Consider the following 14,867-nt stretch of genomic DNA (forward strand, 5'->3'; position numbering starts at 1 on the left):
AAAATGTAACCCCAAATTCAAAAGGGAAAAAAAAAAGATATAAATTATATATTTTGGTTTAAGAAAATTTCAAGCCAAAATCAAAAGGGTAAAAACAAGAACACTTCATCCAAAGATTAAAAGGAAATAGAAAAAAATAAGTAACTATGTTGCATTAAGAAAAGTTCACCCCAAAAGCAAAAGGAAATGTTAAAAAAAAGAATTTTGCATCAATAAAAATTCACCCTAAAATAAAGACCGAAATAATATTTTGCAAAAAGAAATTTCAACCTAATATCAAGAAAACAAATATATATTTTCAAAGGAACTCTAACTCCAAAATCAAAAGCAAGAAAAAACTAAACAAAAAACAACAAAAAAAAAAACATAAATTCACTCCAAAATGAAAAGTAAGAAATATTTTGCATCAATAAAATTAAGCCTATTTTTTTTTAAACAATTAACATTTTTATTATCATTGCAGCACATTTAAACCTTGAGCATTTTAGATTAAAAAAAGAATTTTAAATGAACAGCTATATGAGTGATTAAACAGACTTGACTGTATTTATTTAAAAATAAATAAAAGATACAAGAATAAACAATACATTTGCATTAAAAAATATAAAATTATACTAGCATTTAGAAAATGTAACCCCAAAATCAAAAGGATTTTTTTCTTCATTGAAAAAAAAAAGAAAAGAAAAGAAAAGAAAAAAAGATATGAATTATATATATATATTTTTTTAAGAAAATTTCACGCCAAGACCAAAGGGTAAAAACATACATCAAGAAAATTTTACCCAAAGATTAAAAGGAAATAGAAAAAATTAATAACTATATTTTGCAAACGTTAAAAAAAAAAAAAAAAAAAAAAAAAAAAAAAATCACCCTAAAATAAAGGCAGAAATTATATTTTGCATAAATAAAATTAAGCCTTTAAGGACAATTTCTATTTTACTCTTCATTGCAGCACATTTAAACCCCTGCATTTTAAATTAAAATCTACAATCTTCACATTCTACACTAGTGTTCACTGCTTTTTTAGATTTATTTGATTTATGCATCTGACCTCTGACAGTGTTTAAAAGGCTTCATTTTAAAATGTGCATGTAAAAACTGTAGCGCTCCAAATAAGAAAAAGGAAAGCCTTCTGCTGTAGGTGCGTCGAGCCAAAAAAATACCTGAGATCAAACAGAAAAATGGCTACCTGCACACTGAATCCAAAGCACGCTGAAAAAGTCTAGCAATAAAAAAGTCTGTAAATAAAAAATGTTTTGCTCGACTTTTTCAGCGTGCATTTTACCATTTTTCTGTTCGACCCAAAATGTGCATGCACACATCACATCCTACACTAAAAATAACGACAAACAGACCAGCAGGAATAGAAAACATTCCTAAATTATATTTATTTGACAATCTTATTGGTGAAGTAGATTTCAGACAGTCACACACAGTAAATCATCACTGAAGCTCGTTTGCCAACAGTATAATTGCACTTTTAAACGTCGAGCCCATAGTGTGCCGTTACACACACAAAATAAAACACATGAACATGACAGATCGCAGACACCTGATTCAAATATCAATAAATAAAAGAGAAGGAATAAAATATATACCATACTAATGGGTTCAAGTTGTAATTAATAACAGGTATTGATGGAGAGGTCGTGACCTCGACTCCATGATCCCAAAACCATCATCACAGCTTCATAGAGGATCAGCAGATCAAAATAAACATCATCATCAGAATCTGTCAGGAATCACATTCTGATTGTGAGGATTCGAATAACAAACACAAAACACTTTAGTTTAAAAACAAATCATATAAATATGAATGTCATCCTACTGGCAGCAACAAACATAAGAGTAAAAATATGCATTTATTTCCATTTAAAGTAACTGCTCCTACAAGCGACTCATGCCAGAAACACTGTCAATGATTTACAACAGGAGAAATCATAACTGCTATGATTTAGTGTCATTTCGGAGGCTTTTATAGTTAGCGAATGTGTTGCGGTGATCGGAGTAAACAGCACGCGTGTCACTTCCTGTCGTGTTTTTGGCAGCTAGTCTGAGAAGGAAATTTCAGATCGTTTGAGTCGTTCAACAGCATCTGAGAACTCGATAAAGTGACACTCCAGCAGCGAACAGGACGTGTGTCATCGCTTCAAAATCACCTGCATTTCAGAAGAGAGATCCAGACCTGTTTCACACACCACGTGTGACCCTGGAGCACAAAACCAGTCTTAAGTATCACGGGTACATTTGCAGCAATAGCCAACAATACACGACTTTTCTTTTATGCCAAAAATCAGTAGGATAGTAAGTGAAGATCATGTTCCATGAAGATATTTTGTAAATTTCCTACTGTAAATATATCAAAACTTCATTTCTGATTAGTAATATGCATGGCTAAGATCTTCATCTGGACAACTTTAAAGCTGATTTTCTCAATGTTTTGATTTTTTAGTTATTTTTTCAAATAGCTGCATCTCGTAACAAACCATACATCAATGGAAAGCTTATTTATGTAGATCTCAGATGATGTATACACCTCAATTTTAAAACATTGATCCCAATGACTGGTTTTGTGGTCCAAGACCACGTTTCTGCTTACTGAGGCTGTTTTCACAGTGAACAGTGACTGATGTCAGCAGAAAAAAAATGAAAACATTAACAAAATACAGTGAAAATGCACTATATTTTCCGACGCAGCCTTTCATGAAAGGCAACTAAAGCCTTGTTTGATAAAAACACCTCTGTCACAAAGTGACACTTTCTATTCAATCAGACTGAATGAAGATGATTGTGCGGTTTAAAGCTTCATTTTGGGGTTTGGATTTCAAACAATGAGAACTATTACAATGAGTTTTTAATTACATTTTATAATATACACTACAATTCAAAAGTTTGGCATTAATGTTTTTTCAATAAGAAATTAACACTTTTATTCATCAAGGATGCGTTAATTTGATCAAAAGCGACAGTAAAGATATTTATAATGTTACAAAGGATTTTTTATTTGAAATAAGAGCAATATGTCAATCTGAACGACTAATTGTGTGAGGGTTGGCTGTTTTATAATCAAAAGTCTTTTTTGATCATATTCTGCAGTCTAATGAAAACCTCATCAATGCATGACATGTATTTTGCGTTTTACATACTATTTATATTCATCAAGGACACATTACATTTATCAAAACAGACATTTATAATGTTCTAAAATATTTCTATTTCAAATAAAAGTTTTTTTGAACTTTCTATTTGTCTGTGAATCCTAAAAAAAAATGGAATGTATGATGGTTTCCACAAAAATATTGTGCAGCACAACTGTTTTCAACATTGATGATAATCAAATCAGCATATTAGAATGATTTCTGAAGGATCACGTGACACTGAAGACTGGAGTAATGATGCTGAAAATTCAGCTGCGCATCACAGAAATAAATTACAGTTTAACACATATTCATGTAGAAAACAGCTGTTTTAAAACATAAAAATATTTCACATTTTTCCTGTATTTTTGATCAAATAAATGCAGCCTTGGTGAGCAGAAGAGAAGCATATAATATGAAATACTCTTTCAGATGCAGGATGTGTGAAAGAGGCCTTAGAAAATCTCTGGATCTCAAGCTTGATGAACACAGTACCCATTTATGATTGAGCGGATCCAGTGTCCCGTAAATCCAGCAACAAATGACCTCTCCGGTCAGTAACCCTTAAATCTGTGAGCCACACAACCCTACTTACCAGCAGCTTTAACTCAGCCAGTGCAAGTGTCCTATCTCAACACAGGCAGCTGAAGGTGTGCGGGCTGAAGGTGCGGGTCGTATCCTCGTCCCAGCATGCGCTCCTTGATGCAGGGCGGGTGTATCTCGCTGATGAGGCACTCCAGAGACTGCAGGCTGCTGCTGAGGACCGACGCCTGGCACAGGCTCTTCCCGGGCGGCCCGCAGCACAGGTACGGCGGAGGTTGTTGGGAGTGCGGATGGAGGCGCGGGGCCAGCTCCTGAGGGTTGTAACAGTCGCTATCCGGTGTGGCAAGCACGCTATTCCAAGCGGGAGCGAAGAACTGGCCGACCGGGAAGTCGCCGTGCATCGCGGGGGACGACGTGACCTTGTCTAGAATGGTTAGACTGGGAGGGTGGGATCTGTAGGAGACGTCAGGTGAGCGACTGACAACGGCTCCGCTTCCACTGCCACTTCCTGCGGCGTATGCGTGTGGATAGTGCCGCTGCGCCCAAAAATCTGAACCGGCCACGTCCGCGCTTTGAGTGGGCAAAACGGCTCCGGAATATGCCAGAGCGCTCTGGGCGAAATTTGAGTCGGCGCACGACGCGGCCAAGAACGAAGGACTGGATTGGACGCTGGACAGACGGCTCATGTGATGCACGACGCCGTGGGACACAACACCGTACGGCTTCTGCCGGTGTCTGCTGCTGCTGGGCGGCGCATACGGAGCCACTGCCATTTGGACTGGCGATAGCTTGGTTCGTTTTCCATCAGCGCTCTTCAACACACCTTTGGCCACGGAGGAAGTCTTGACGATCGCCAGCAAGCCTTGGTAGGCGCCGGCGTAGGGGTTCGAGTAGGCACCGAAGCGCTGACCGCTGGTGTCCAGGCCATTGACGGTCCTGCTGATTTGCTTGTGCTGCGGGACCCTGATGTTCGTGGGGAAGATCTTGATTGAAAGCGGGCTTTCCGCTGTCCTTTGTGCGTAAGCGTCCAGTTCGGCCGCGGACGGGTAGCGAGGGGAGCATGTGGAAATCGGCTCACCTGTGCACAAGGAGAAAATAGCATGAATAATTATTCTCAGCAAGGCGTCCACATTGGTGGCGTTGAAATTTGATGGATAAAGCCTAAAATCAAATTTTTTAAACTTTTTGTCAAGGGGGGGTAGGTTTGATTTTGGCTGTGGTGGGGACATAGCAACAGACAACAGACATTTAATAGTTTGATCAAAATTATTGCTAGGGACAATTTAGTAGTGTCTGAATATTGGGACATGTCATAATAGCGTCTACTAAATTCTACACCCTTGAAAATCATAAAAGCAATAAAAACTATAGTTTTGTATTCATCCTATGTGTCTTTATAAGGTGAAGAAAAAAACATGGTTATTATTAGTTAAACTACACACAAAAAACTTAAAACTTAAAAGTTGTTTCAACTTAAAGTAAGTGTTTGTGCTGCCTTAAAATTTTAAGTGTCCTCAACTAAAACATCTACATGTTCATGTAGTTCAACTTAACATTTCATGTTGACTTAAAATTAAGGCAGCAGGAACACTTACCTTAAGTTGAAACAACTTTTTTTTTTTTTTTTTTAAACTGTGTATGGTAACCACAAATTAACCATGGTTTTGCTACACTGACCATAGTTTAACCATGGTATTTGTAGTAAAAACAAAAAAACTTGTTACTACACTTTTACTTTAATAAAACATAATATGGTTTATTTTGTATATGTACAATGGATTTGTATTTGTGTATTTTTTTCTTCACCTTCCGAAGTCCTGATTGCCCTGAATCAAATGATTTGCCGTCCGCACACCGAAGTTCCGATCTAGATCAGACGATTCACGATACGTGCGTCGAAGTTCCAATCTAAATAATGATTCGCAAACCATAATTTCAGATCAGAACTTAGAAGCGCGGATCATACAACTCGCAAAATGATTCACGAAACCGCTCCAATCTACATCGAACGATTTGCGATACACACTTTAAAGACCCAATCTGAATCAAATGATTCGCGATACATGATCTGAAAAGCGAATCATTTTGCAACACAATGGTTTAACTGATTCTGAGTTTTGAAAAGCTCCACTTTGCCCATACGTGACTTTTATTACAAGCGATGTCGAAATTTAAAAATTGCTCTTTTGATCTGGTTTTTGATAGTGAATCATTTGAAATAAGTTTAAATCAATCAGAGCGGTTCCAGCGTAAATGACTCACTCAGTTGAATCAGTTTGTCTGTTCCTCCGCTTTGCGCGTCTTCAGTCATGTTTACACAACACTGTCAGTACTACTGGCTTATCTCGCTAGTTTCAAGACATTAACAGAAATAAGCGAAAAAAGTATGATGTTTACAAACAAAATATCCATATTTCCATTCCAAAGAACATCCAACACAGATTTACGCCACACTGAGGTGAGGTAACCGGTTTACTGCTAACTAGTGAAACACTCCATTAATATGACGAGCTGCAGCTCAAAATACAATAGATGGAAACATTGTTCATTATGATGGAGTTTGTAGCTTAATTCACTAGATTTGAAATAGTTTGAGCTGCAGTTCAGTTGCTGACAGTTCAATCAGTTGAAATTATCCAGTCATCTCACACCATTGATGACAATGTTTAATTAATCTGTATGTATTGCAATAAATATTTGAGAAATTATTGTTGTATGTGATTGTATTAGTCTATACAGAGTGATAGTCGATGTAAAAAGAGTAAATGGGAGAAGCAGATGAACACAAAACAGCAGAACATCATAAAGTTGAACTGTGCAAGTGTGTTTTAAAACACTTTGGCTACCCCGGATATATTTACTTGTTTGATCAAAATTATTGGATATTGGTAGGGACATTCTACGCCTTTGCTTTTTGTCATCCTAACAGCAAACAGAGCAGTGCATAAAGAGTGGAAATACTGGGAGGACAATTCAGCAATTCCTAATTACTGTGGGAGATCTGTCTATGGTGGTTCCACCCTGATTCTCAGCGCACACTAATTCATGTTGGCTGGCATTTTACCAAGCAAACACTCTCAATGTATTACAAGTAGTATCCGGTAAACTCTCCACAGAAAAACAATGACGCTTCCAATTGGAGAGCGCGCTGTCCGACGGAGCTCCTCGTGCCGGAGGCGTTTCGCAATAAATATGGAAGAGTGATGAATACCAGATGAGTTAAAAATGATCAGACGTCACACAAGAAAAATCGTCCAATAAAAATGAAGATATTGAAGCGTCTGTGTCGCTCTCCGTCTCCTTATTTCCTTGGCTGGCTGTTCATCCTCAGACATCTGCATCTCTCTAAAAACTCATTTTGTGCAGGGAGACACCTCGGGCAATGTTTGATCAGTGCATTATGAAATTAATTTGGTCTTTCTTCAGGACAAAATTGGATTACCTTGGGAAATCAAAGGGGGGGGAGAGATGAGGAGGGGGATGGGAAAAAGCTAATTTTGTTTCAGTGGCTTGAGTAGAATTCATTTCAAGGCGTTTGGATGTGGGATCCACTCAAAAGGGGATCGGATACGGCTGGAGCTGAACGCAACGTTGGAAACGACGCTATACAAACAGCAAATTGGAAACACGGCTTTTGCTCGAATGGATCTCTGTGACGCCAGTGAGGTCTTTATCTTATCGCCACAATAAATGTAAGCCAATATCATTGGCGGGCAATTTTGAGTGGGTTTCAAATGAAAACGGGACCTACAGCCAGAAGTGTTCGGGAAAGCGGCGCAGACAAACGGAGATTGGATTTAACCATCATTATTCAGGCAATTTCATGGCTGTTTAGCTTCCCGCAACACAAGGAAGGTGGAAAAAAAAAGTGCTCCATTTCGGAGCAGTAAATCTTCTGGTGGAAAATACGGCCTGGAATGACACCTTTATGGAATTTCTGACATGGAAAGCAAAGTGCTGAAATTAAGGCCGATTACGCCGCAGTCAATCAAAATCGCTCGGCGGCAGGCGATTGAAGGATCTCTACGTAGGAAGCGCAAACAGTCCCCGCAGCCATTTTTTGAGCGTCTCCTCCGTCACGCGATGCCGAGCTCACGTTGTTCCCGTTCGGGATTGATCTGGGACTTCATTTCATTCCGGGCCCACAATGAGCCTCCAACTGTGAAAATGATTCAATCTACAAGATCCATCTCATAAAGGAAATAAATTGAGTGTTTAAAATGAAGGGAAGAGCAGAGGTGGAGAGGCCCGCTGAGCCCACCGGGGTCACCAAACGCAATGAAGCGCCAGAAACACAAGCATGGACTGGGGGAAATTTGAAGGGAAAAAAAAAAACAAAAACAATCAAAATGAGATGGAAGGGAATGTGTTCGAAAGAAAAACGCACTTTGAGCATTTTGAGAAAACAGCCAATCATCAAAAACTATGAACCAGTTGGTCTAACCAATCATTTATGCCTTCGTGTGTTGACATGACAGCAATCAAAACAGCAAGTTCACTCTTAGAAAATGTGCAAAAAATGTTCTTATTGGGGCTTATCACTAGGGCTGCACCCCAAAAAGGTACATATTAGTACTAAAACTAAAGGTTATTTATTGTCATTCATGTTTCCATGAAGAACATCCGTGGGATATTTCCAATTCACAAATGATTGCTTATAGGGAAAAACGAAGAACCATTTTTTAATGTAAAGAACATTTGAATAACCTATTCAAATGTTCTTTACATTAAAAAATGGTTCTTTTAGGAGCAGACCACTGAAAGGTTCATTGAGGAACTCAAAATGGTTCTTCTATCATGAAAAACAACGTTTGAGGTTCTACAGAGAACAGTTTATTCTTCAACTCTTCAGAAACCATCTGTGAACTGCTGCTGCTAAACTCAGAAACCAATATGCTGAACCTTAGAGAGACAAAAACTGTTCCTGATCAACAATAAGCACCAAAGATGTTTAATTCCAACAGAAAACACCATTTGCGTACTGGTCATTTTAAGCCCAGAAATCAATATACTGATATGAAGAACCAACTAAGGCTCTCCGAAGCACCATATAGTAACTCAAGAATCCTAGTTAGGCCTAATTGGTTCTTGAAGAACAACATGAAGAATTTTTGGCTCTCTCAAGAAAAATAAAGGCTTTAAAATAGGGTTTTCACATGCCTTGGAGAGCCATTTTGGTTTCCCCAAACCTTCTAGTCAGCAGTTCTTAGAAAGAACCATTTTTCTTGATGTGAAAAGCTTTTTGATAATATAAAAAACCTTTTGTGCAATTGAAATATTACAAGGATGTTTAAAATTCTTCATGGAACCATCAATGCCAATAAAGAAGCTTTACTGTAAAGAGTGTAAGGTACTAACATACACGTTTTATGGGTAAAAAACGTAAAAGATTGGCAGATTTGTCTGTGAACTGCTGTTTCCAAACTCAGAAACCAATATGCTGAACCTTAGAGAGACAAAAACTGCTCCTGACCACCAGTGAGAACCAAAAATGATTAATTCCAACAGAAAGCACCATTTACGCACCGGTAATTTTGAGCCCAGAAATCAATATACTGATCTGAAGAACCAACTAAGGCTCTCCAAAGAACAATAAATTAACTCAAGAACCTTAGTTAGACTAAATTGGTTCTTGAAGAACAACATGAAGAATTTTGGGCTCTCTGAAGAATCATACACTTTTAAAAATAAAGGCTTCAAAATTGAGGTTTTTTTTACATGCCATAGAAAAGCCATTTTGGTTTCCCCAAAGGTTCTTAGAAAGAACCATTTTTCTTGGTGTGAAAAGCATTTTGATCATTTAAAGAGCCTTTTGTGCAATTAAAATATTCCAAGGATGTTTCAAGTTCTTCATGGAAGCATCAATGCCAATAAAGAAGCTTTATTGTTAAGAGTGTAAGGTACTAATATATACGTTTTATGGGTAAATAAGATATAAGATTGGCAGATTTCTTTTCCTGACAGTGTTGGATGGCACAATAGCCAATAGGCTTTAGTTTTAGATGAAAAGCAATAGTAAAAGATGATTTAGAGAGCATATGGTCGAAGGACCAATGTACAGTCAGGAAAGGAGAAGCTAACCGTTGAACCAAAATATTCCTTCCATGAAGCTTTAGTTGGTTATGTGCAGAGGTAATTAGCATTTTGACCTTCAGTAATTATCCACCTAGTGCTCACTAACCTTCCAGCTATAAATACACAGCAATCAAGAAGCACAATTAGCTCAATGCAAGCGTACATCTGATGTTCGCATGTTCCTCAGCTTGAGAACGTGACGCCGTCCATCCGATCAAACTCGCGTACAAACGACTCGCATTACATGAGGACGAGGGCGGGGGGCTCTGAAATCTCAATTAACACGCTGCTAATTAACTGCACACATGATCAGATACGGACTGAACTCTTAAAGTAGGACAGAAGAACAAACTGGTGCAGAAAAAGGGAAGCGTGGGGGGAGCAATTTAGTTTTGACAGATGGACTCGTTCATTACTTCACGAGAGCTGCTAAAACGGGGAAGAACTGAGAGGAACGAGACAAGCAGATGGTGGAGATCTTTCAGCGTGACCTCTGGACGCTCTTCATCTCCTCACAAACGCTTTCAGTCACCGTAAGCGGTCTAATCTGCTCCCCATGGTCACGGTTAACGCAGTCCTGCCGGATCAGAGACCAGATCTCAGCCTTTTCTAGCTGCTTCTGTTAATCAGTGATTAACGGAGGAACAAACGCCCGCGGCTGACACTCGGTCACATTCACTGCACAAACCTTCCTTCAAACACTAGAACAGCACTGCTCTCCATCCAAAACAACAGTTCACATGAAGCATCCCACGTCAGATCAGAAAAACCAGAGCAGCAGTCTCCAAACGCACTGATGTGTGCTGAATCCACACAACGATGTCAAACACTCAAACTTATCCTGAAGCTCATTCATGGGCCGTGTGGGTTTGAGTAATGAACATTCGCAGCTCTTCACACTGACCCTGCACGTCTGATGGGCCAGATGATGGGAGTCATAGTTAAAAACGGCATTGCACACTTAGAATGAACAAAATAATATCATTTATTTCTGCTGATGCAAATGTATAGTTTTTGTTATAGTTACTGATAGATTTAACATTATCTGTACTGTTATTGTTATGGTTTTATTTATAGTTATCAGTATAGTTATTTTATATTCCGTGTTATGTTTGTGAAACAGTGATTGGTATAATTACGGTTATATTTATAGCTGTGGTCATATTTATAGTTATCGGTATATTCATAGTTATGTTTGAATTTACAGTCATGGTTATATTTTTAACTATGGTTAAATTTGTAGTTATTGGTATATTTAGTTTATATTCATAGTTATCGGTATAGTTATGGTTATGTTTATAGCTATGGTTAAATTTATACTTATCGGTATAGTTTATATTCATAGTTATGTTTGAATTTATAGTTATCGTTATATTTACAGATGTGGTCATATTAATAGTTATCGGTATAGTTATGGTTATTTATCGCTATGGTTAATTTTATAGTTATCAGTATATTTAGTTTATAATCATAGTTATGGTTGAATTTATAGTTATCGTTATAGTTTTGATTATATATAATTAATTACTGTGGTCATATTTCTACAGTTATCGGTATAGTTATTTTTTATTCATAGTTATGTTTATATAAATTGAAACAAATACGACAAACGCTATAAATATAACCATAACTATACCGATAACTATTCATACAAACATAACTATAAATACAAAATAACTATACGGATAACTATAAATTCAACCATAGCTATAAATGTAAACATACCGATAACTGTAAATAGTCATCGGTATAACTTATATTCATAGTTATGCTTGTATATATGGTTATCAGTATAGTTATGGTTATATTTATAGCTATGGTCGTATTTACAGTTATCGGTATAGTTAGTTTATATTCATAGTTATGTTTGTTTTTACAGTTATCAGTAAAGTTATGGTTATATTTATAGCTACTGTCATGTTTATGGTTATCGGTATAGCTAGTTTATATTCATAGTTATGTTTGTTTTCACAGTTATCGGTATAGTTATGGTTATACTTATAGCCATGTTCGTATTTATAGTTATCGGTAAAGTTATTTTATATTCATAGTTATGTTTGTTTTCACAGTTATCGGTATAGTTATGGTTGCTTTCATAGTTATATTTAGCGATATGGTGCATTCATAGTTATTACTTTTATGGTATATGTACAGTTATAGCTGTATTTATAGTTATGATTGAAGTTACAGTTTACATTACAGTTATCATTATAGTTATGGTTGTCATAGCTATTATAGTTGTGGTTGTATTTATAGCTACTGTCACAGTTATAGCTATTGTTATAAATAGAGTTGTATTTATAGTAATTGTTATGTTTATATTTATAGTTATAGTTATAATTGTAGTTGTTATGTTTACAAGTATTGGTATTGTTATGGTATAGTTATGATCATTGCTACAGTATCATTACAGTTGTTACAATCAGTTGTATTTATAGATACTGGTATAGATAATTTTACAGTCACAGCTATTATGATGTTGTCATTACACTAGAATATTCATTAGCCCACGCTAATGATAAACAGCTTGATCAGAACAATCTTGACTTTAAGAATCATCATAAACACCACCTTAATCGACACAAAGAGCAACTCCACATAGATCTGCTGTAGTGATTACTGAGGGAAAAGCGTTTTTATGAAAGGTTCTGAGAATACGATCTGTGAAATCACATCAGGAACATCAGCCGAGCGCTGAAGAGATGAACCTGAGGATCATCTGAGTGGGAGGTTTCCATGTTCTTCAACACAATTACAGCACAGAGAAACATCAGGACTAAAACACAAAGACAAAGAGCAGATAGAAGCCATAGTTCAGCTACAAATGGGTCATGGTCACTATGAAAAGACCTACATGAAGATTCTGGGTTCTTCAGATAAATAACAGCAGACAGCTTTAGAGTGACATAAATAATGACAGATATATTCATCATTAGATGAAGTTTTCCATTAAACCTACTTCTAGACCTACACAAAAGCAGAGACAAACCTAATTACCTCAGTCCAGACGCTGGCATTATTAATATTAACACACATTAATACAAAACCACATGAATCTCAGAGAAGAATCAATGCAGATGCGAACCTTCATGTCATCTACACCTTTTCTACTACTTTGCATTTACATTTATGTCTTTGGCAGACATTTACGTCACATTTGATCAGCTGAAGCATCACCTGCTGTTTCTAGAGCCATGACTTTTGTCTCACAAATCTTAAAGTGATTCATGCTTCACCCATAAATGAACGTTCTGTCATCATTTACTCGTCCTCACTTCACACAAACCTGCATGACTGACTTTCTTCTGTCAAACACTCAAGATAATGGATATGAATTCACATCTACAACTATTTGAGTTTGACAAGAAATTAAGTGAAAACCTACTATGAGTGATTCAGTGAGTCATTAGAGTGATTCAAGCTCTTAACGCAAGTGATTCTTTTTGACCTTTTCACAAAACGGCTCAAAAGAGTAGTTTGTTTGAGAATCAGACCACACCGTTCACACCAGTAAGACAGTATTATTGGTTTTGTACGACTTTTTCCTTATTCAGCTGCAGTATTATTTATTTTTCAGTATTATTTCTATCTATTATTTTATTTTAGTCTAACGAACCCTCAGAAAAAAGCTTAAATAAATACAAATAAATAAATAAAAAGGTTAAAGCATACAATAAAAGCTTAATTTAAAAAAAAAAAAAAAAAAAAGTGTAAAAGAAATGCTTAAATAAATGAATGCATGAATAAATGTTAAAAATAAAAGCACACAAATGCTTAAAAGCTTAGATGCTTAAAACAAAAATAAAATTTAAAAATGTTTAAAACAAACTAAATGCTTAAATAATTATTTTTTTAAAGCACACAATAAATGCTTAAATGCACAAATAAATATTCAAATAAAAAAAAAATACATAAATGCACAAATAAAAGCTTGAATGCTGAAATAGACAAAAAATGTTAAAGCATAAAACAAATGCTTAAATAAATGAATACACAAATAAATGCTTAAATAAAAGCTTAGAAAAAAATAAAAATGTTTAAAACAAACTAAATGCTTAAATAACAATTAAAAATGGTTAAAGCACACATGGTTTAAATGCTTAAAAAATAAATTTATAAATAAATGCTCAAATAAAAGCTTAAATACTTAAAATAAAAAATGGTTAAAGCATACATAAATGCTTTAAACGCTTAAATAAATGAATACATAAATGCTAAAAAAAAAAAAAAAAAAAAAAAAAAATGCTCAAATAAAAGCTTAGATGCTTTAGAATAAATAAAAAAAATAAATAAAAACAAATTACATGCTTAAATAGAAATTAAAAATGTTTAAACCATACAATAAATGCTTAAACGCTTAAATGCATAAATGTTCAAATACAAAAATAAATGCACAAATAAAAGCTTAGATGCCTAAATAGACAAAAAGAAAAACAATGTAAAAGGTTAAAGCATATGCTTAAAAATGCATAAACAAATGCTCAAATAAAAAAAATGCATAAATTCTCAAATGCTTAAAATAAATAAAAAAATATTTTTTTAAAACAAACTAAATGCATTAATTAAACTGTTTAAAGCATACAATAAATGCTTAAATGCTTAAATAAATGTTCAAATGAAAAAATAAATGCACGAATGAAAGCTTAGATGCTTAAATAGACAGAAATAAAAATAAAAATGTTAAAGCTTAAAAACAAATGCTTAAAAAAAAAAAACTGCATAAACGCTCAAATAAAAGCTTAGATGCTTAAAATATTTTTTTAAAACAAACTAAATGCTTAAATAAAATTTTTTAAATGTTTAAAGCATACAATAAATGCTTAAATAAATGCATAAATAAAATGTTCAAATAAAAAAAAATGCATAAATTCTCAAATCTTTAAAATTAAAAAAATATTTTTAAAAGAAACTAAATGCTTTAATTAAAATGTTTAAAGCATACAATAAATGCTTAAACGCTTAAATATGAATAAATAAAAATTAAAGCTTAGATGTTTAAACGGATAAAAATAATAAAATTTAAAAAAAGTTTAAAGCATACAATAAATGCATAAATGCTCATATAAAAGCTTAAATGCTTAAATAAATGCACCATTATTTTATTATTTTATT

The 14,867-nt window shown here is 35.0% G+C and overlaps 1 protein-coding gene across 1 annotated transcript in view; it reads right to left on the reverse strand.

Moving 5' to 3' along the window:
• Positions 1–1,009: 1,009 nt before the first annotated feature.
• The window catches only part of LOC127171636 (protein FAM222A), a 29,907-nt gene continuing 16,049 nt past the window's right edge, over positions 1,010–14,867 (reverse strand). The window contains exon 3 of the mRNA XM_051120401.1: positions 1,010–4,758. Within this exon, the coding sequence (XP_050976358.1) occupies positions 3,764–4,758 (995 nt within the window). The 3' untranslated portion in view covers positions 1,010–3,763. The remainder of the gene's footprint in view (positions 4,759–14,867) is intronic.

Source organism: Labeo rohita, chromosome 10, assembly GCF_022985175.1.
Source record: "Labeo rohita strain BAU-BD-2019 chromosome 10, IGBB_LRoh.1.0, whole genome shotgun sequence".
Classification (NCBI taxonomy): domain Eukaryota; kingdom Metazoa; phylum Chordata; class Actinopteri; order Cypriniformes; family Cyprinidae; genus Labeo; species Labeo rohita.